At 33.1% G+C, this 20,504-nt stretch overlaps 9 protein-coding genes and 1 non-coding gene across 10 annotated transcripts; 5 read left to right on the top strand and 5 right to left on the bottom strand.

Annotated features, from left to right (window-relative positions):
* Window positions 1–747, bottom strand: Kpol_322p9 (Tkp4 protein; the record flags this gene model as incomplete). The annotated part of the gene is made up of 1 exon (XM_001642440.1): window positions 1–747. A coding segment is annotated over one exon (747 nt), but the record flags the coding sequence as incomplete, so codon positions are not given.
* Window positions 748–811: 64 nt separating this feature from the next.
* Window positions 812–1,903, bottom strand: Kpol_322p8 (Tkp4 protein; the record flags this gene model as incomplete). The annotated part of the gene is made up of 1 exon (XM_001642439.1): window positions 812–1,903. The coding sequence occupies one exon, from the start codon at window positions 1,901–1,903 to the stop codon at window positions 812–814; it is 1,092 nt and encodes a 363-aa protein (XP_001642489.1).
* Window positions 1,904–2,250: 347 nt separating this feature from the next.
* Window positions 2,251–3,855, bottom strand: CUB1 (Cub1p; the record flags this gene model as incomplete). The annotated part of the gene is made up of 1 exon (XM_001642438.1): window positions 2,251–3,855. One exon carries the CDS (start codon window positions 3,853–3,855, stop codon window positions 2,251–2,253), a length of 1,605 nt encoding a protein of 534 aa, XP_001642488.1.
* Window positions 3,856–5,035: 1,180 nt separating this feature from the next.
* Window positions 5,036–6,229, bottom strand: SLG1 (Slg1p; the record flags this gene model as incomplete). Its single annotated transcript, XM_001642437.1, has 1 exon — window positions 5,036–6,229. The coding sequence occupies one exon, from the start codon at window positions 6,227–6,229 to the stop codon at window positions 5,036–5,038; it is 1,194 nt and encodes a 397-aa protein (XP_001642487.1).
* A 3,404-nt stretch (window positions 6,230–9,633) lies between these two features.
* On the top strand, window positions 9,634–9,705 carry Kpol_322trna1. The gene has a single exon. It is a non-coding gene; the product is annotated as a tRNA-Glu (tRNA).
* Window positions 9,706–10,246: 541 nt separating this feature from the next.
* Window positions 10,247–12,541, top strand: EGH1 (hydrolase; the record flags this gene model as incomplete). Its single annotated transcript, XM_001642436.1, has 1 exon — window positions 10,247–12,541. The coding sequence occupies one exon, from the start codon at window positions 10,247–10,249 to the stop codon at window positions 12,539–12,541; it is 2,295 nt and encodes a 764-aa protein (XP_001642486.1).
* Window positions 12,542–12,652: 111 nt separating this feature from the next.
* On the bottom strand, window positions 12,653–13,906 carry PRI1 (DNA primase subunit PRI1; the record flags this gene model as incomplete). Its single annotated transcript, XM_001642435.1, has 1 exon — window positions 12,653–13,906. The coding sequence occupies one exon, from the start codon at window positions 13,904–13,906 to the stop codon at window positions 12,653–12,655; it is 1,254 nt and encodes a 417-aa protein (XP_001642485.1).
* A 621-nt stretch (window positions 13,907–14,527) lies between these two features.
* On the top strand, window positions 14,528–15,115 carry PRE1 (proteasome core particle subunit beta 4; the record flags this gene model as incomplete). The annotated part of the gene is made up of 1 exon (XM_001642434.1): window positions 14,528–15,115. One exon carries the CDS (start codon window positions 14,528–14,530, stop codon window positions 15,113–15,115), a length of 588 nt encoding a protein of 195 aa, XP_001642484.1.
* Window positions 15,116–15,741: 626 nt separating this feature from the next.
* PRP22 (DEAH-box ATP-dependent RNA helicase PRP22) lies at window positions 15,742–19,173 on the top strand (the record flags this gene model as incomplete). Its single annotated transcript, XM_001642433.1, has 1 exon — window positions 15,742–19,173. One exon carries the CDS (start codon window positions 15,742–15,744, stop codon window positions 19,171–19,173), a length of 3,432 nt encoding a protein of 1,143 aa, XP_001642483.1.
* Window positions 19,174–19,530: 357 nt separating this feature from the next.
* On the top strand, window positions 19,531–19,794 carry MSL1 (U2 snRNP complex subunit MSL1; the record flags this gene model as incomplete). The annotated part of the gene is made up of 1 exon (XM_001642432.1): window positions 19,531–19,794. The coding sequence occupies one exon, from the start codon at window positions 19,531–19,533 to the stop codon at window positions 19,792–19,794; it is 264 nt and encodes an 87-aa protein (XP_001642482.1).
* Window positions 19,795–20,504: the final 710 nt, after the last annotated feature.

Here is a 20,504-nt window from a genome sequence, read left to right as displayed (position 1 = left end):
GTTCTTGATGATTTGTCGAGGTATCGATTGTGATGATTTATCCAAATGTGTACTAATCATCATATAGCGTGATACATTATCAACCATCACTAATAGGTAGTGAGGAACGTTCTTGTGAGAACGTACAATTGGACCACGAAGGTCAATACTCCATGATGCACCTGGTAGAACATTCACATAGTGAGCATTCATGGAACCTGTGTAATGATTATGGTTTTTCAATTTTCCTCTTAAACAGTCTTCGCATTGATATTGAGCAATTTCAGTGCTAGTTTCTTTTAGACCGTCTACATCTGCAAAAATACCTGATTCAATGGTAGCCTTAACTACATTCTTATCAATATGATTGAATTTTGCATGTGCTTCTTGAATGGAAACTTTCTTCTTCGTTTTGTTTGTTACAACTCGGACTGTTTTATTACTGGTTGTTTTATTTTTAATTTCATTTTTCACCAAAAGGTTATTTGAATTGATCCAAAGGGTTTTATCCACTTTGGAGACCTTAATTCTTAAAATGTTGTTAGTCAGGAATTTATAACCTCTTTCGAGCTCATAACCAGTGTCTTCCTGTAATGTTGCGATCGATAATACAGTTGCACTCTCGTACGGACAAAAATAGACTTTCGTCTTTATAGTTTTATTACTGTTATCAATCTTTATTTGAAGAAATCCTTCACCCTTAATTGTAATAGGATGATTTTCCATACCACATAGTTTTGGTGGATTCTTCGAATGTTTAAAGTCCATAATAAGTGATTTATCATGAGTAATATTTACAGGCGATGCTGAATCTAATATTACATCAAGATACTTATTTTTTGGTTTTAACTGATGTTGTGGTTGTCTTAGGTTTCGAATTGTTTTTGAATTGCCTAAGATTATTAGAGGTTTTTGAGGTAGTAGAAGGTTTCCCTTCTTTATTGTTTTTTCTGCCTCTTAAGATATCTTCCTTCTTCATATCACTAATCGTTTCTTCGATATGTCCAAGAACAGACAAAGCATCAATATTATAAGGATTTCCATGTTCTAATTGAATTAGATCAAGGATTTTCTTGTCAGTATATTGACGTAAATCAGATATTGTATACTTATTTATAGTACCAAAGTGTTTATCCAATTTGATTAGTATAGAAGCATCTGAAAGTTGTTTGTCCAGATCAGAAGAATTCTTGTTTAATGCAATATCCTTCCACAAGGTTTCTCTAAACTCCATTGTGAAAGTTTCTTGATATTTCTTTTCAATCTTATTCAATAAGATTATTGCTGAATTGGCTGTTTCTAAAAACATTGCCAATTTTGGATCTTGAATATTACTTCTTAGTATGTTCATAAGAACATGATCCTCAGCAGTTGATATAACTGTCTCATTTGACAAATATGTTATATCATCGAAGTTATGTGCTTCAAGAAATTTCTTAAATTCTTCAAGCCATCTTGGGTAATTTTTAATACCCTTTAACTTCCAATCAAATGGGTAAGCATCATTATGCGCATTGTATGATACTTCTTCACCATTATTATTTACCAGCTTAAAACCAATTTGTTTATTGTTTTTAGAGGATGGTTTCATTGTGACTGAATTATTAGATTCAGCCAAATCCTCAAAGTTTGACAATTCATTGAGAACTTTTATGGATGTTCTCAGATCTGAGATTTCATCCTGAATAGCTTGTCTCTTCTCGATAATTTCTTTGCTTCGAGGTGACAATAGCAATTTTGTAAATTCATCTTCAAGTTCTTTAATTTTCTTGAATACTAATTCACTGTTACTGTTTCCAGTAGATTCGTGGATCAAATCCTCATCTGGTGTCCTGGCGGGGAAGCCATGTAGAGAATCAGAGGGTTGTGGATTCTTTACAGAATCATTAATAGTAGTTGATTGTTTAGTTGTTTGCAAGGACATTTTTAATTAGATGATATTGATCCGGTGTATTAAAGTATAAAATATACACATGGGAATATAGTACATATGATAAGTGTCAATTAAGATCTTATCAGTCTTTATATACAATGTTTAGATATTATTCACACGTCAGAAGTAAATGCTTTCGTATTAGAAACATTTCTTTATCCCTTATTAATAATGATGTTTCATATAATTCTTCACCCTTATTAATATTGAATTAATGAGTATGACTTTACGTCATCTCATAATTTCTGACAATATTATTTTTCTATATGTGAAATATATTCAAATCCTAAAAAAATTCCAATAACTAATAGTAAATGTCATATTTGAAGATATCCTATTTATTCTTCTTCTTCAAAATTATCGTAATCCACTTCATAATCCCCATTATCTCCAAATGTTCTTGCAATTGGCTGTGGATTCTCCGATTCTTCTTCCTCTTCATTATCAGCACGTTCTTCAGCTTCGATTTCTAATTCGTGCATAATATCAAAACATTCTGCTAGTAAAGCATTCAATGTACCTTGACCCTCTGGAATTTCACCATTAGCGTCAAAAAATTTCCCATCTATTCTCAATTCGTCCAAGGATGCTAGTTTTAATTGATAAGGATATAATTCTCTTTCACTATTCACACCACCCATTCTCTTTAAAGATAACAAACAACGACGAGCTGTAGATAATTGATTATGGATAGATTGTAATGATTCAGAGACAGGAACTGAACTTTCTAGCAATTTGTAAATGATAGCATAACATCTACGTAACAAATATAACAATATTGCTTGACCTTTAGTATCACCGGATTTTGTTGGGAATTTACCATTCACTCTTTTATTATCAATTGCTTGTAATTTCTTTTGGTATTGAAATAAATCAGTGTCTCTCAAAGTCCATCTTCTTGTGATCATTAAATTAGCTAAATTTGTTTTAATATTTATCAATTCATCATATATTGGTTCTAATTCTGGATCAACCAAATCGCTCCCATTACCAGAATTATTGAAATCATTAATTAAGTCATGGCAGTTATCAACTAAACCAGCCAAAACATTTTGACCTTTTAATACAACCTCTCCTGTTTCCAATGATTTAAAGTTACCATTTTCATCACGATGAGACTCCAATTCTTCTAATTCTTGTTCTAAAGAGCTCAAGGCTTCCTGTGATTCTTTACTACTGTTGAATTGAGAGAAATCTTCTCTAGTATCAATTTTACGTGAAGGAGATGCTAGGGAAAGAAGAGATCTTCTAATATGATATAATTTTTCCATTATACTTGATAATTCTGGACTTATTTCCTCCAGCTTTGAATGTATCTTATTATACTCATCGAGACAGTGCTTTAGCTTTGCACGTAACAATAAATCTTCTTCAATTTTATTTTTGTTACGTTTCTCTTCAGTCTCATCTGCTGGATTAGTGAGGTCGAAATCGTAATTCCTATAAGAATTGTTTTCAACAATGGTTGAAATTTCATCTAACCTATCTTTAATAGGTCTCAAGTCATGGTTAGTGAAAATATTCGATTCGTCTAAATGCTCCAATAACTTCTGAACAGTAGATAAAGAAGAATAAGTGGCAGGTGCTGAATTTTTCAAACCGACTGTAAGAAAGCACAATGACAACAATTGAAACACATCGTCTAACAAAGAATCAACCTTATTATGCAATGCCTCATTATGAATCATGGTCTTACTATAGACAGCATCCTCACCTGCTTGTCTCTTTCTAATATCATCTAACTCTCTAACTTTTGTTAAAACTTCTTGATGCAAATTTTGAACTTCTTTTGAATTTAGAAATTGAGAACGATTAGTCTTTAATTTTGCTAATTGAGCTCTAACATCAAGTAAATATTTTAAAATAGATTCCTCCTCCTTCGGAACACCATACATATATTTTGATAAATCAGCAGTACTAGCAACTGAATGAAATTCTGACATAGTCTTCTCTTTATATTCCTTGGATTAATAATAAAATTTAATGTAATCTTCTTCTAATATTATGAAATGAGGCTGACCGAGTTCTCAACAACTTGTATCTCAGACAAAACCAATTTAAGTAGAATGCCTATTTTTATAGAGATTGATCCAATTGCTAAAATATATTGTTAATTAAAAGCTCGATTTTAAAAACTTAATTAGCAACGAATAAGGTTTATTAATTATATAATTTTTTTCTTAAAGTCTCCTTGTTTCCAATTTTTCATTTGTTCGACATTTTTAACCTTTTTCTTTTTTTGCTCTTCGATTCGAAATTAAATTTCAGCATTTAACGTATTCGTTAATAATGACTATATATATGTATAATCTGATATATTTAATGGTCGGAACTCTGGAGTGACAGACTGACAGAGTGACTGATAAATTACTATTTAATGACAGTCTTTTGATTCCATTGAAGTTTATTATCTTCAAGTTTACAAATGCAGTGTAGTTGGGGAGACCAAAAATTGTGTTTAAACAATTTTTCTTTTATTTGTCATTTAGCCTCTTAGTATAGCTCACTTTTATTAAGAACAAAAAAACAAAATGAAATGGTATGGTTAAGCAAGAAATTGAAATAACGTCTGGCACTGAAAGTAATCTGAATGGATACAAAGTCTTGTTGCCAATTTAAATTTAGGACTCTTATTTTTCATCTTCATTTCCTTCAGGACTTTGAAATAAATTGCTAATTAATACTAGTATAAAAATGTTTATTAATGTTTGTATGTGTTTTATTTATACAGTTTAAATTAATAAAACCTTTGATATGCGTGCAATGTGTGGTTGATGGAAAGGGAGGGGAGGGGAGGGGGTATAAATTATTATAATAAAGTTAATTGGGGATAATAGGTAAATAAATCGTTAAAGGGGTGATGGTTCATATAAGTATTAACCATCGATGACATCTTTCATTCTCTAAAATTTCTTTTCTTTAGGAAGAATTTAAAGTTTATTGGTTTTTATTGTATCATTATTAGAAAATGGTCAACAATAGGTTTGTTTATATCATTCGAATATTAAATTTTTGGGGCAAAAAAAGTTCTTTTTATGTAATTAAACAATCTTGTATTATTGATTGTTTAAGTAATAATGATCACGTTTTTTTGGTTATATGTGAAGGATAAATGCAATATGATTATCCTTCTTCATCAGGGTTTACCACCGTTAATACTTTATTACCTTTCCCAGTTTCAAATACGGATCCTATACTTATACGTCTTGAATCATCAAATGGATCCTCTGATGTATTAGCGTTCGCATCGCCATCTACTTGGAGGTTTCTATGTGACGATACTGAAGATGAGTAGAAATCACTGTTATTATTATTATTATTATGATCGTCTGTGTTCTTGGAAAATACACTATTGTTACTATACTCCACCGGTTTAATGGCTTCTTGATATTCCTTTTCCATTCTTTCTTCTTCACGTCTCTTGTTAATGTTTCTGATAATAAGTAATACTATAACGGTAACTGCTATAGCACCACCTACACCACCTACGACACCACCGACAATTGCACCAACATTGGTCTTCTTAGAGTTATTACCAGATGTAGAAGCTGAGTTTGGATCTGAATCCGAGCCTGAGGATGCTGTTGCTGAAGACGTATTCTCTACTTGTGTAATAGTATTTGTAATATAGATTGTCGAGCCACCTTCAGTATGATAAGCAGTTGAATAAATCACAGAGGTAACTTCATTATTTCCATCGGTCGCAGATGTGTTTTCATTAGCAGTTGTCTCATCTCCTGTAGAAGCAGAATCACCACTACTACCATCACCACTCAACGAGGAAGCTGGAAATAAAGTTGTTGTCTGTGAAGTTGAGGCTGAAGAAGGTGAAGATGAAGAACTACCAGCCACGTTACCAACACCTACCAAATTATTAGAAGTCGTTGATGTCGAGGAGGAAGTAGAACTTGAAGTACCAGCGTTTCTTCCACTGTTTGTAGAAGAACTCGAGGATTGAGCATTATTATTTGAATTTCCATTACCGATTCTGTAAATGGAGTATGCACTAGTACCCCCACACATCTCTTGTTTATAACCATTACAATAAGCATCACAAGAGCTTGAAGTTGATAAAGATGAAGGATCAGTATTACCACAATAACATGAACCATGATTAAATAATGCAAAATAACTATAACCTGAATTCGAACATTGATCGTAACAATATTGGGATGATTGATATACATTTTGATTACTGAAGGTGAAACCTGATGGTAACGAACCATAACAATTCAATAATGTGTAACCATCTGCAGCGAGTACTATCGAAGATAAATGTGGTATCACTAGAAGGAGTAAGGAAACGAAAGGAATCATACTGATATAATTGTGTATATGTATATATGTTTTTTTTTGATTTGAATAACAATAGCAACAATAAAAACTAACTATGAGAATAGGTGAAAGTATCTTGTATATTCAAATATCAATTTGAAACAGAACTTGTTCTATTGATATAAAAGTATCTCTCTTTAACTAAGGGGCAGAGCCAAGCGAATGTAAAAGTAAAAGTAAAAGTAATGGTAATTAATCTTCTAATAGGATATATACACTTTGGTGTTTGGTCATTTGAATATATCTATCTTGATATTAAAAAGATTAAAAACTAGAGTGTATATAGTTTTTAAGTAAAGTATTATGATTTTAATGAATAAAAAGAGAGATAGAGAGAGAGAGATAAATCAATCAATGGATGATACTTTTTTTTTTCCAAAAATTGAAATAGATAGCTAGCTAGCTAGCTTACAGAGAAGCCATGATAAAATCGATCAAATGTCGAAAATATCAAAGAAATCTTGTACTGAGAAAGAATCAAAGGAAAAAATAAAAAAATCAAGTTCGAGAAGAAGTGATGAAAAATTGTCGAAACAAAATTTACTGTTAAAAGAACCGATTTCTTCAGTGAAAAGTGGGTAGAGAGAGAAATGTGTATCTGAATTTATCTTAATTTAACAGGTTGGTGAAAAAAGACTATTTTTATTTTTGGACAGAGTTTATCAGAGAGTCTCGTGTAGTATAGCTTAGTCTAGTCTAGTCTAGTCTAGTCGAGGATATTTATATAGATAGAGAGAGTGAGAATATCTGTGCATCTAATAGACTACCTCCGTTTCTTTCTTTTCTGGATTTCCTTGCTTTGCAGATTTTTGAAATGATTTTTTTTTTGAAAATTACCAAAAATAGAGAAGAAGTTCTTGGAGGGAGCAAGATGGGATGGGATAGGAGAGGATAATTATAGAACGGGTAAATTAACTAATGTTTGCATGAAACTTAAAAGCAGAGTTGGTGGGTAGTATCGGAGAAACACAGAGAGAGATATATTGTATTATATAATATATGATAAGATTATACGTTACGGTGAAGCATTTCGAAAGGTCTCCTGTAGTATTTTCTGTTACTAGGATATATATCCCTGTGTACGAGGCCCACAAAGGGAGAGGCACAGCACATCGATACTATATTGCTTTTTTCTTTTTCTAATTTCTTTTTTTGTTTTTAAAGAATGCATGCATATTATTTTCTGGAATTGTATTGTCTTGTATTTTCTTGTATTTTCTTGTATTTGATTAGACAGTGTGAGGCGATGAACTGAATTGGAGTGAACTGACAGTTACAGACAACCTGACATCGGGCAGTTGTGATTTGTAGTTAATAATGAAGAGGACATTGTGAAGGCATTTTGCCAAGTAGTCGACAGGCTTGAAAGTGGTTATATTGAGCAAAGGGATTTTTGTATATGATAATTTACAAACATGTTCGTAAATTGAGTATATACACTTGTTTATCATTGGCGGTAAGAAAACAGTAGGTGGAAGGAAGACAGAGAGATTCTTGCGAAACCTGGATATTTCCTTTTTTCTTTTTTTGGCTGGCTACGGGTCCATCCCGGCTTGGGCCGTCGCGACATTGAACTATGCCAGTGATAATGACAGAGCAGCGGGAAAAAAAGCAAGGAAAAAGAAATAAAGAAGCCTGTGCGGGTTTGCTTGGCACCTCCGCCAGCTGTTGCGCGATTTATATGCGCAACTACTACGGAGACACGCGTTCCTTTTTATTTTCTCTTGTTTCTCCTGCCTCTTGTTTAGCGTAACATCCTATATTCTTTTCGTGTTCGTGTTGCATCTGCATCTCCACCGTACAAGGAGATGAACGGGATGCTTAAGAATCGCTTCTCTTTGTCTCCCTCTTTAAAGAGGAGGAAAGGAAGTGAGAAAGTGAAATTGACAAAGAATTGGCGTATCTTCAAGACGGCAACTGAACAAGGCTGAGAATGGACGCAGACGCAGACCCAGTTCTGGTTTCCTTTATTTCATTTTTTCTAGAGCGTTTTTACTGAGCTCGTGATATTGATGGTTGATATCACATGGTTGATCTTACTTCTCCATCTCTTCGTTCAACCATATCATATCATCATCATGATAGGCAAGAATAGTAAGAGTTTTAAAGGTGGGACTGTTAAAAACGGTAAAACCATTTCAGTTTTAAGTTAGTAACCGACCGAAATCACCGCATTTTATGTTCTTTTGCTCTTACGGCTTAACTAATAAACGTTGAAATCACTTTTCGAACGGGCATATATTATTATGTATTATTGGATAGTCACGTGCGATGTTGATTTTCGTCTTTTCCAATCATATCATCATATAGACACAGTCATACTTGCGTTTAAGGCAATGGCCGGATTAAGTCACCTTACTAAAGCAGAAATCCATACATAATATCACCTCAATTTTATATACTACATTATGTTTATATATCGTACATACTAATTGCAATGACAAACCATTGCATTATTCTACATTTACAGTAAGTGGACCTCTAGATTCCTGTTTATCTTCTTCCAAGCCCGATTTAGGAAAGATAAATAATCAATGCCCTTGATACAAATCTAGTTTATTACTTAGATGTTTCTTGGAGATTACGTCTTTGCAATATTACCCATTGCTAATTCTTAACTCTCGAAATCAGAATAAGAAACGATATAGTTACAAATGCCAACATCAAACGTCTACAAAAATTATGATACTTCTCGTTTACTGACCAACGTCCAAAACCCGCCTATGTCAATAGTTGCGATGATTATAAATCCATTTCCCTTTTGTTTATCACAATAATACCATGGTAAAGCAAATTACCACAGAGCGATTCGCTTCACCATATTCCTGTTGTTTCATGAACCACGGCGGTAGTAGAATCGTTTAGATTCAATATTCTACCTTACAAAGTTGTGATTCTTATTCAAAGTAGTTCAATATATACAATTCTATTTCATTAGATCTGCTTTGCTATCGATTAGCACACTCTCATCGAGCTTATGTAAGAATCGATGCAAATCAAGACTTCTAAATTCCTATCGGTATGATAATATCATTGGAATACTATCCATTTAAAAAGTAAGCCTATGAATAATATGATTACAATAAATAATATATTGAAATAATCGTTGTTGGTTAAACGAATTTAAAGATAATGATGAGTTGTAATTTTTACAATTACTGAAAGTAGATCAAACATGGAAAAAAATATAACACAAGTCGTTTATTCTCCATAGTAGTGTATTCTTATGTAAGAAATATGTGACGTTCTTAATTTGGGCAAATAATAGCAATTTACAGTGATTTGAAAAGTAGATCATGTGAGAATCACATGTATATAAATATGAATCAGTACATAAACTTTCGAAAGTGGTCAAAAGTGGTTTTAAAAAATTCAACAAATTACTATCCGATATAGTGTAACGGCTATCACATCACGCTTTCACCGTGGAGACCGGGGTTCGACTCCCCGTATCGGAGTTTATTTTTTTGTTTTCATTTTACTTTTATGTGCCACTAAAATTAGTATTAGTATGTCAAAAAATGAAGTTCGAGTCTATCAAGAATCTTTAAAGTAACAAGTTACCATTTTGTGCTGTCATTGTGTATTGTTATATATTATAATATCAGTTTTACGCTCCAACTAGTTTTATTTGTTTAATTTTTTTGAGTTTTATAATATCCAATGAATTTTATTATATCCTCATTCTCGAAGCTCTTTTCATTTTTGTTGATAATATTATTCATACACTTTTTTCTTCTTATATCTTATCTAAGAAAATTAAATAAAAAAGACATTATACTTTGCAGATGTATTGAATCTAAAGATGTGACTTTTTCTTTTAGTGTCATTTGATTCTCAAATAAGAACTGCATACGCAACATATTTACAAAATACTTTACTATTTTAATAATCATATTCAAGCAGTATAAATAATAACAATATTTAAAGGAATAATTAAATAAATATTGAGTTATATAGAGAATTTCAAAATTTATTGGTATTATTATAGTTATTATTATGCCAGAAAAAATATATATATCTTCAACAGGAGAATTTTGTGACACTCATGGAAATATCATACAATTGAGAGGTGTTAATTTGGACCCCTCAGTAAAGATTCCATCTTCTCCATTTCAAGCCACCCATTTACCAATTAATAATGAGTTTTCTACATCTTTTTACAATCCAACCAAACCATTAAGTTTCATCAACCATCCGTTGCCCTTGAATAACGTCGAAGACCATATAAACAGGATCAAATCATTGGGTTACAATACAATCAGACTTCCAATTCCTTGGGAAGCTATTGAACATGAGGGTCCTGGCATCTATGATTATAAATATATGGATTATATTATTGATCTTTTGAAAATTATAAATAATTTAGGTGGAATTTATGTTTATATAGATCCCCATCAAGATGTTTGGTCAAGATTTTGTGGAGGATCTGGTGCTCCATTATGGACTTTATATTGTGCAGGATTGAATCCAAAACATTTTAAATCAACAGAAGCTGCAATATTGCATAATCATTATATTGATTCTAGAGATGGGAAAGAACGTAACGATAAAAAATACCCCAAAATGTTATGGCCATCTAATTATACAAAACTAGCTTGTCAAACTATGTTCACCTTATTTTTTGCAGGTAAAACATTAGCACCCAAGTGTATAATTAATGGAATGAACATTCAAGACTATTTACAAGGAAAATTTGTTGATGCATTTATGGAATTATATGACAGAATTTCATTAAAAGGCGATGAATTATTGGCAAATAACTGCATTATTGGGTTTGAGTCTATAAACGAACCTAATCCCGGGTTCATTGGGGAAAAAAATCTAAATATCATACCAAAGGACAGATATTTCAAAATGGGTTCCACTCCAACAGGGTTTCAAAGTTTGATTTTAGGAGAGGGTATGGCAACAATTGTAGATGTATATAATCTAACTTTATTAGGACCCCAGAAAAAGGGTACCAAAAAAATTGACCCTAAAGGTGTCAAAGCTTGGCTTTCACAAATAGATCGAACTCTTATTGATAAGAAATTCAATTGGGTACGAGGTGCTGAATGGGTTCCATCAAGATGTATATGGAGAATACATAAAGTTTGGGATATTTTACCAAATGGAATGCCCATATTACTGAAACCGAATTATTTTTCAAATGCTACCATGGAAAACAATAATACAATAGAAATGGATGAAACTTATTTTATAAACAATCAGTTTCTTGAATATTATAGACTATTCCATTCGGAGATGAGAAAAAGAAATAAGGAATTACTACTCTTTCTACAACCACCTGTTCTAAAGCAACCTCCAAAAATTATCAATTCTGATCTTGTAGATTCTAGAACAGTTTATGCGTGTCACTTTTATGATGGCATGTCGCTAATGTTCAAAACATGGAACCGGAGATACAACGCTGACACTTTTGGTATTATGCGTCACAAATACATGAGCCCTATACTAGCACTTGTATTTGGAGAATCAAATATAAGAAAATCAATAAGAAGACAATTAAAAGAAATGAAAGATGAGTCTAAGAAATTCCTTGGTCCAAGTGTCCCCGTATTTTTAACAGAAATTGGAATGCCATTCGATATGGATAACAGGAAAGCCTACAAAGATGGATGTTATACGACACAGACAGCTGCTTTGGATGCACTACAATTTGCATTAGAAGGTAACAACCTATCATACAGTATATGGTGTTACTGCCATCAAAATTCCCATGACTGGGGTGATAATTGGAATAATGAGGATTTCTCAATTTGGTCAAACGACGATCTTCATAGAGGTTGTGTAAAAGCAACCAGTGAATATCATCAAACTCACTTTACTAACGAGTGCATAATGATACCAATATCTCCTGGAACAGGTGATATTCATCAATGTTTACAAGATGCCAAAGAATTGAAATTTGATTATAATGGATTCCGAGCCATTGATGCAATTTTAAGACCGTATCCATTAAAAATCAATGGTGAATTTGTAGATGCAGAATTTAATTTTGATAATAAAACATATGTGTTGAAGATCATTGGTAGTGATAAAAAAATTACTTCGAAACCATCAAAGATATTTTTGCCTCATTATCATTTCCCATTGAGAGATGTGACTATTCACTCATCTTCTGGAAAGTTTTCTTTTGACCCTAAGCATCAAATTTTAAAATGGTATCATGATCAAGGCCAACAAAAATTAGAAATATCGATGGATAAGTCAAAATTCAACAATAATGAGGAAACCAAAATTTCCACAAGTATTAGGAATGATAATATTGTCGGATGTACAATAACCTGAAACTGGTTAAAATTTTCAAATATTATTTAAGAATGCATTAGATTTATATTATTACATAAATATATGGATTATTAACTGAAATTATGGAAGTGACGAACAATTTATTTATATTTAAAATTCCAGTTTTGTTTTATCATCATCATATCCATCTTCATCACGTTCTCTCTTTACAGAACCTATTTCATTTTTAATAACTTGGTTTACAAATTTTTGAAATATCTCAATAAATGGCTGTAAGGATGTTTGCTCGACATCATTGTTATTACTTTCCATTTCAGATTGTAATTTAATCAATTTTGGAGCTGCATCTGGTGTAAAACCGTCAACAATCGGCACACAAACGTTACCGGTAGAAGGATGAATACAAAATGGAGATTTCAACAAATGGATAGTTTGCTTTGTGACTTCAACATCTAATTTAGGATATAGTGTTGCAAGGACTAAATCTTCCTTACATTCTTTTAATCTATTTACGAATTCTTGTTTTCTTGAAATCTTTAAAGTTGAAGCAATTTCGTCAATATCACTCCATTTTTGCCTACTAGATCTATTTGGATTATCAGTCCAGTATTTTTTCAAGGCATCAATTAGTTGTTTATCATGAAGAGCTGTTAATAGAGTATCAAAAGCGTGTTTATCATTTTCCCATGGATTTTGTTCTTCTATTATAATTGAAACAAAGTACGGCTTTAAAATATCTAATGATCTCGATAAATGTGGATGATAAGGTCTTTTCAAAGACAGTCTTTTATCAGCATTACGGTCTCTTACTACGTTAACATAGTCTAAAACATTTTTCCTCTGTAGATCATTCATTATTCTTGCTCTCTTATCACTTATCCAACAATGGGCACCACGTCTACCAGAAAAAACCCAAATAAAATCATTGAAACCAAAATCTTCCTTCAATGTGACCTCCATAACTTTCATCGCTAAAGTAATAAATTTCCAACATTTATTACAAACCTGAGCACCAGAACAACATGTTCTGTAAGTATCATAATCATCCATATCAATATCGAACACCAATTCCTTTTCCAAGGGTTTCATTTCAGTCTTCAATATACTATCCCTATCCTTTGGAGGTTTATTATATATAGCACCAATTTCAAATCTGTCAGGATTGGCTCTCTCTATCTGAGCTTTAAATTCTTGTACATTCGAGAAGGAATTGTATCTTTTATAAGCACCAGATCTAAATGCCATCGCAAATTCTCTATTAATAATATCTATACTTGGCTTTGGAGAATGATTCAACCAATTGAAGATAGGTTTGAATGGGAAGAGAAATTGATAATAATATCTCATATCTTCAGAACTGATCCCACCGCCTGCTACACCATTGTTCGTAGTAGAGTTGGTCATATTTCTTGTTATAAAAACTATATCTACACCAGAGATACAATTACCAATGATTGCTAGCTTTGGCCACTTATAAACAAACTGAGATTGACATACCCAATAAATACTGAAGACGGTGAGATCATCTTATAAAATGGATCTCTTCTTTTTATATACTATTAAGTTCAAATTAAATTTTTTAATAATTTAATTCTTTACGCGTTTCGTGTCACATCACGTGTATATCACATGACACAACGAGGGTAAATAAAGCACATGACATACCATCTATATTTCCCAAAAAGTTTCAAAAATTCGAAACTTTGAAAGTTTGAAGGTGGCAAACTTTAAACATATATATAAGGATAAAACTAATTAGATATTTGAAATAATTGATGATTGTAAGTGGCCTAATGGACTCAATTCATAGCTATACTAAACATTTCTGTACCAGAGTTGGCTTCTATAAACGGTTTATTTAATTGTATCTGAAGCAAGCGTTTTGAATTTTTTTTTTAGGTTCATTTTATTCTAATTAAAAAGGGAATCGATCATCTCTATCTCTAGTGAGAAACTGAATTACAAGATAGTTTAAATTAGGACGCTATTCATATACATAAATACAATAATTATACAAAAACAGATATGGATATTATTTTAGGTATTAAGGTTAGAGATAGTGTTATTTTGGCTACTTCAAAAGCTGTCACTAGAGGTATTTCTATTTTAAAGGATACTGATGATAAAAGTAGAGAATTATCAAAGCACATTTTAATGTCATTTACAGGTGAAGCTGGTGATACAGTCCAATTTGCTGAATACATTCAAGCTAATATCCAATTATATTCCATAAGAGAAAATTATGAATTGACTCCCCATGCCGTTTCTAGTTTTGTAAGAAAAGAATTGGCCAAATCTTTAAGGTCAAGAAAGCCTTATCAAGTAAATGTGTTAATCGGTGGTTATGATACCAAAAACGCAAAGCCTGAATTATATCAAATCGACTATTTAGGTACAAAAGTCGAATTACCTTATGCTGCACATGGTTATTCGGGTTTCTATACCTTTTCATTATTAGATCATCATTACAGACCAGATATGTCACTTGAAGAAGGTTTGAAGTTACTAAAATTATGTATCGCAGAATTGGATAAAAGAATGCCTGTAGATTTCAAAGGTGTAATAGTGAAAGTTGTAGATAAAGACGGTATCAGAGAAGTTGAAAATTATTGAAGAGAGATCAAACCAAATTCAAATCCAAAAACATAGAAATCAGAAAAGAAAACAAAAAGATATAATATAATCTTCCTCCTTATCGTTAAATGGGTACTTCACAAATTGCACTTTCTCAAACCTACTCCCAAAATTTATATCAATTGAACCTAATTAGAATCAAAGGAAAAACAGATAATCAAATGAATAAATGAATTGGTAGTGTATAAAAAGAGAATATTTAGATTTTATATAACTAATTAAATTATAACGAATCATACTGACAGCTCATGATTAATATAAACTATCTTATTAACCTTTATTGTTCTTAGTTCCATCACCTTTCATAATACTTTTATTCTTCCTCCCCTTCTTAATCATACGTTACGGATACTATTTTCCTCTTCTAATATCAGATCGAAATATTATTTTAAAAAGTGGGAACATTTGTAGTCACAGCAATACGATGAGATGAGATGAGATGAGGTGAAATATAAACGGAATACAGTTAGTATCTGAGGTTAGGTTGGATAGTTTATACTGACTACAAAGTTACTATTTGCAAATAAGGTGTCTATCGTTGTTATTCTTTTTTATTTTTGGGGTTTTACTATAAAAGAAGCATTAACTTTGAGTTTATATATAATATGCCAAATGAGACAGACATCGAAGTATCAAAAATTATAGGTATCGATGATCCTGTGGTTTTGAACTTTGTCAAGGATATTAGGAGTAAGTGCCATACTGCCGATGATTTCCAACATAGAATAACCGATTTAGATATTGGGTTGTCAAATGAAAGTATCAAGAAATTGTACAGGTTGTTATCAACTTCTGATAGTAATGTTAAAAGAGAAATATCTAAAGTGCTTGATTCAGAGTTGAATATTAGTGATAATGTTGTCACAGAGTTTGTATTAAATATATTGCAAAGCTGTTTTTCTTTAACGGATTTTGAGAGGAAAATGAATGAATTGGATGTTGGTTTAACTAGAGAAATTATAGTTAAAATTTATAACTTACTCAATACTACAAATGAAATTAAATTAGAAGCATTAGAGGAAGAAAAAAAATTCGAAAGTAGTGAGAAGGCCAAGTTAAATAAAGTTCATAATGATAGATTTGAATATATGAATATTCAAAGAAAAGATGAATTTCCCGAAAGTATTACAAGTAATCCATTTTTAGACGAGTCTCCAATTGTAAATAAGATTTATAAAGGTAAGGTAAGAAGCATAACATCATTTGGTTGTTTCGTTCAAATTTTGGGGACCAAAAAGATAAATTGTGATGGATTAGTCCATATATCTCAATTATCACAACATCACATAAATGATCCTTATGAAATTATAAGTGTCAATCAGATTGTTTACATAAAAGTAATTAAAGTTCAAAGAAATGGTAAAATATCTTTAAGCATGAAAGAAGTAGATCAAAAAACAGGTCGTGACTTAAATATAAAAGCAACATCGAAAGATGATACTTTTAAAAATGATGATAGAGGAAGAAGTACCAACATACCAAATACCAAGATTAAAAGGAGAAAGCTAACATCACCAGAGAGATGGGAAATCCAACAATTGATTGCCAGTGGTGCTGCTGATATTAATGATTATCCAGAATTATTAGAGGACAATTTAGAAAACTCTGAAAGTGTAAGTAAAACCATGATTGGCAAAAATGAAGCTGAAGAGGTCGAAGAAGAAGAGGAATTTATCGACATTGAATTAAACACTGATGACAAGGCTCCATTTTTAAAGGGTGAACTCTCATCCCAATCTAAACGTTTCGAAATGCCTAAAATTATGAAAATTCCTAAAGGTTCTATGAATAGAGCTGCTATGTATGGTTCTAATTTAATCAAAGATCACCGTGAAACTAAATTCAAGAAGAAGAAAGAAATAGAAAAAGAGATTAGGAAGAAACTGAGTATGGATGATCCTACTAAGAATCCTAGAGAAAAATTTCGTGAAATAGATGAACTAAGACAACAGTTGGTATTAACAGCATGGGAAAGGAATCGTATGAGAGAAAGAATTTCCTATGGTAAAAGAACCGTATTACCTATAAGTTCACAAAGGCAGTCGCTGCCAGTGTATAAAATGAAATCACAACTAATGGATGCTGTGAAAAATAATCAATTTTTAGTCATTGTAGGTGAAACAGGTTCAGGTAAGACTACACAAATAACCCAATATCTATATGATGAAGGGTTTGGTGATACTGGGATAATTGGGTGTACTCAACCACGTCGTGTTGCCGCTGTTTCTGTCGCAAATAGAGTTGCAGAAGAGTTCGGTTGTAAAATAGGTAATGAAGTTGGGTATACAATCAGATTTGAAGACGTAACTAATCAAAAGACTCGAATTAAATATATGACCGATGGTATATTACAAATTGAGGCATTATCAGATCCCGTAATGTCCAAATACTCCGTAATCATGTTGGATGAAGCACATGAACGTACGGTAGCAACTGATGTGTTATTTGCATTGTTAAAGAAAGCTGCCAGTCAGCGTCCTGACTTAAAAGTTATAGTGACAAGTGCAACGTTAGATTCTGCGAAATTTTCTGAATATTTTGGTAATTGCCCAGTAATAAACATTCCTGGTAAGACGTTCCCTGTCGAAGTATTTTATGCACAAGCTCCTCAAATGGATTACATTGAGGCAGCATTGGACTCTGTAATGGAGATACATATTAATGAGGGTCCAGGTGATGTTCTGGTATTTCTTACAGGTCAAGAAGAAATCGATTCATGTTGTGAAATGTTGTATTCACGTGTAAAGGAGTTGGGGGATACCATTGGGGAGTTGCTAATTCTACCCGTTTATTCTGCTCTACCAAGTGAAATCCAATCCAAAATATTTGAACCGACACAAGAAGGTCAAAGAAAAGTAGTATTTGCGACAAATATTGCTGAAACGTCTATTACGATTGATGGTATCTACTATGTCATTGATCCTGGGTTTTCCAAGATTAATATTTTTAATCCTAAAACCGGTATGGAACAGTTGGTAGTAAAGCCTATATCGCAAGCCCAGGCCAACCAGAGAAAAGGGCGTGCTGGTAGAACAGGACCCGGTAAATGTTACAGATTATACACCGAATCTGCTTTTTACAATGAGATGTCTCCTAATAGTGTACCTGAAATTCAAAGACAGAACCTATCACATACAATATTAATGTTGAAAGCTATGGGTATTGAAGATGTTATCAATTTTGAGTTCATGGACGCACCACCTCGTGCATTAATGATTGGAGCTATGGAGCAATTGTATAACCTAGGAGCATTGGGTGATGAAGGACAACTGACAGAATTAGGGCAGCATATGTCTCAATTTCCAACAGATCCGTCGTTATCACGATCTTTGTTGAGTTCCGTAAGTAACAATTGTGTTGAAGAGATTGTTATTATCATCTCGATGATTTCTATTCAAAGTGTATTCTACAGGCCCAAGGAACACCAACAAGAGGCAGATCAGAAGAAAATGAAGTTTTTCCATCCATATGGCGACCATCTAACACTACTTAACGTGTATAAGAGATGGGAACAAACTAGATATAGTGAACAATTTTGCGAAATGAATTACTTACATTACAAGCATTTACTCCGGGCTAGGGATATTGGAAAGCAATTGAGAGGGATCCTGGAAGGGATGAAGTTATGGAAGAGTGGTAACAATTGCAGTGATATCGATAGTATCAGAAGGGCTCTTGTTAATGGATTTTTCCTGAATGCCGCCAAACGAGATGGACAAGAGTATAAGACGATCCATGGTAATAATTCCGTTGAGATCCATCCGTCGAGTTCATTATTTGGAAGAGAGTATGAATATGTGATATACCATAGTTTGGTAATGACGAGTCGAGAGTATATGTCACAAGTGCTTGCGATTGAACCTAAATGGTTGATTGAAAGTGCGCCTCATTTTTATAAAGAGATGGATGTTAATAGTAATTCTCGTAAGAGGGCGAAGATAGTGCCATTGCATAATAGGTATTCGAAGGATCAAAATTCATGGAGGTTAACTTCAATAAGACAATCCAGAGAGAGGGCGCTTGGTGTGAAACGGTAGGTGACCCGTGGCTCTTGTGGTTTGGATCGAAACCTAGTCACGTGACCAAGCACTCCATTTCGGATATTTTGTATTTGTCTTCTTTTTTTTTATTTTTTTTACTTTTTACATTTTACATTTACTTCATTTCTTTTGGCTTGGTGGCAACTGGAACTGGTATTTTCCCAAAGAAACAGACAAACACATATCCATATACGTATACATATATATATATATAAGCATAAATGGATATGAAAATATAACAGAGCGTGTAATACCATACCATACCATACCATACCATACCATACCTGCTATAGATAGACAATAGCCAATCGATCGAAACTAAACTAAACTAAACTAAACTACACTGCTGCAGTAATGGAAGCCAAAAGTACATTGTATATCCATAATCTTAGTGATGGAATTGGAATGGACAAATTGCGAAGCAATTTGTTCTTGTTGTTCTCGATGTATGGTGAAGTGATCGATATCCGTTTGGACGGTCGGCAGTTGCGAGGTCAGGCGTTTATCAGAATGAGCACACCTGACGAAGCCAACTTAGCGCGAATCACGCTCAACGGAGAACCGTTTTTTGGCCAACCGTTAAAAATTGAGTTCAGCAAGAATGAGATGACCGTATAGGAAGATATCCGAGAAAGAAGTAAGAAAAATTGTGTTATAACCCTACCCGTCTCGTCTGCTCTGTTTTTTTTTCTGTATTTCAGAAAAGTTTAAAATGTGGAGTAATGAGTGTGAGTGTCTGTTGTAGTTCCGTTGGACTTAGTCCAGTCATCCACCGGAGTTTATTCATTTTCGTCCGACCAGAAAGAGAAAGACGGTTGGTTGTGTGTGCGCTAGCGCGTGAGCGTGTGCTTTTTAATGCCTCGTTTAATTAAGGGACCTGCTCCACAGTGCGTCTTCTTATCTGATGACGGTCCCCCCCTTTTTATTTTATTTTATTTTATTTGTTCCCTCTCTCTCCAACAAACTCAAACTCAAACTGTTGTCCGGCGAATGCACTGGACGGCGGTAACTTATTCTTAAGGGGTGTTGCTCTCGCTGTTTAGTACGGGGACAGAACATGTGCGCCCGTTCCCTTCCATTCCCTTCCAAGACACCGACAGTTTGGTATCTAAATGTGTGTCTGTCTGACTCTCTGACTCTCTGACTCTCTGACTCTCTTCCATGTGCCACAACTGCCCTGCTAATAACCGGAATCCGGAGAAGCCGAGGGAAGAAGAAGGGGCCAGAGAAGGGAAAAGAACACAAGCACTCAGCGGGGCACCGGAACAAGGAACCGGGACCAAAGGACAGCATGGATGACCTATATCTCTCTACCTCTACCTCTCCCT

The sequence above is a fragment of the Vanderwaltozyma polyspora genome, genomic scaffold, assembly GCF_000150035.1.
Source record: "Vanderwaltozyma polyspora DSM 70294 KpolScaffold322 genomic scaffold, whole genome shotgun sequence".
NCBI lineage: Eukaryota > Fungi > Ascomycota > Saccharomycetes > Saccharomycetales > Saccharomycetaceae > Vanderwaltozyma > Vanderwaltozyma polyspora.
The sequence above is the reverse complement of the archived record's forward strand: the minus strand, read 5'-3'. Positions and strand labels throughout refer to the sequence as shown.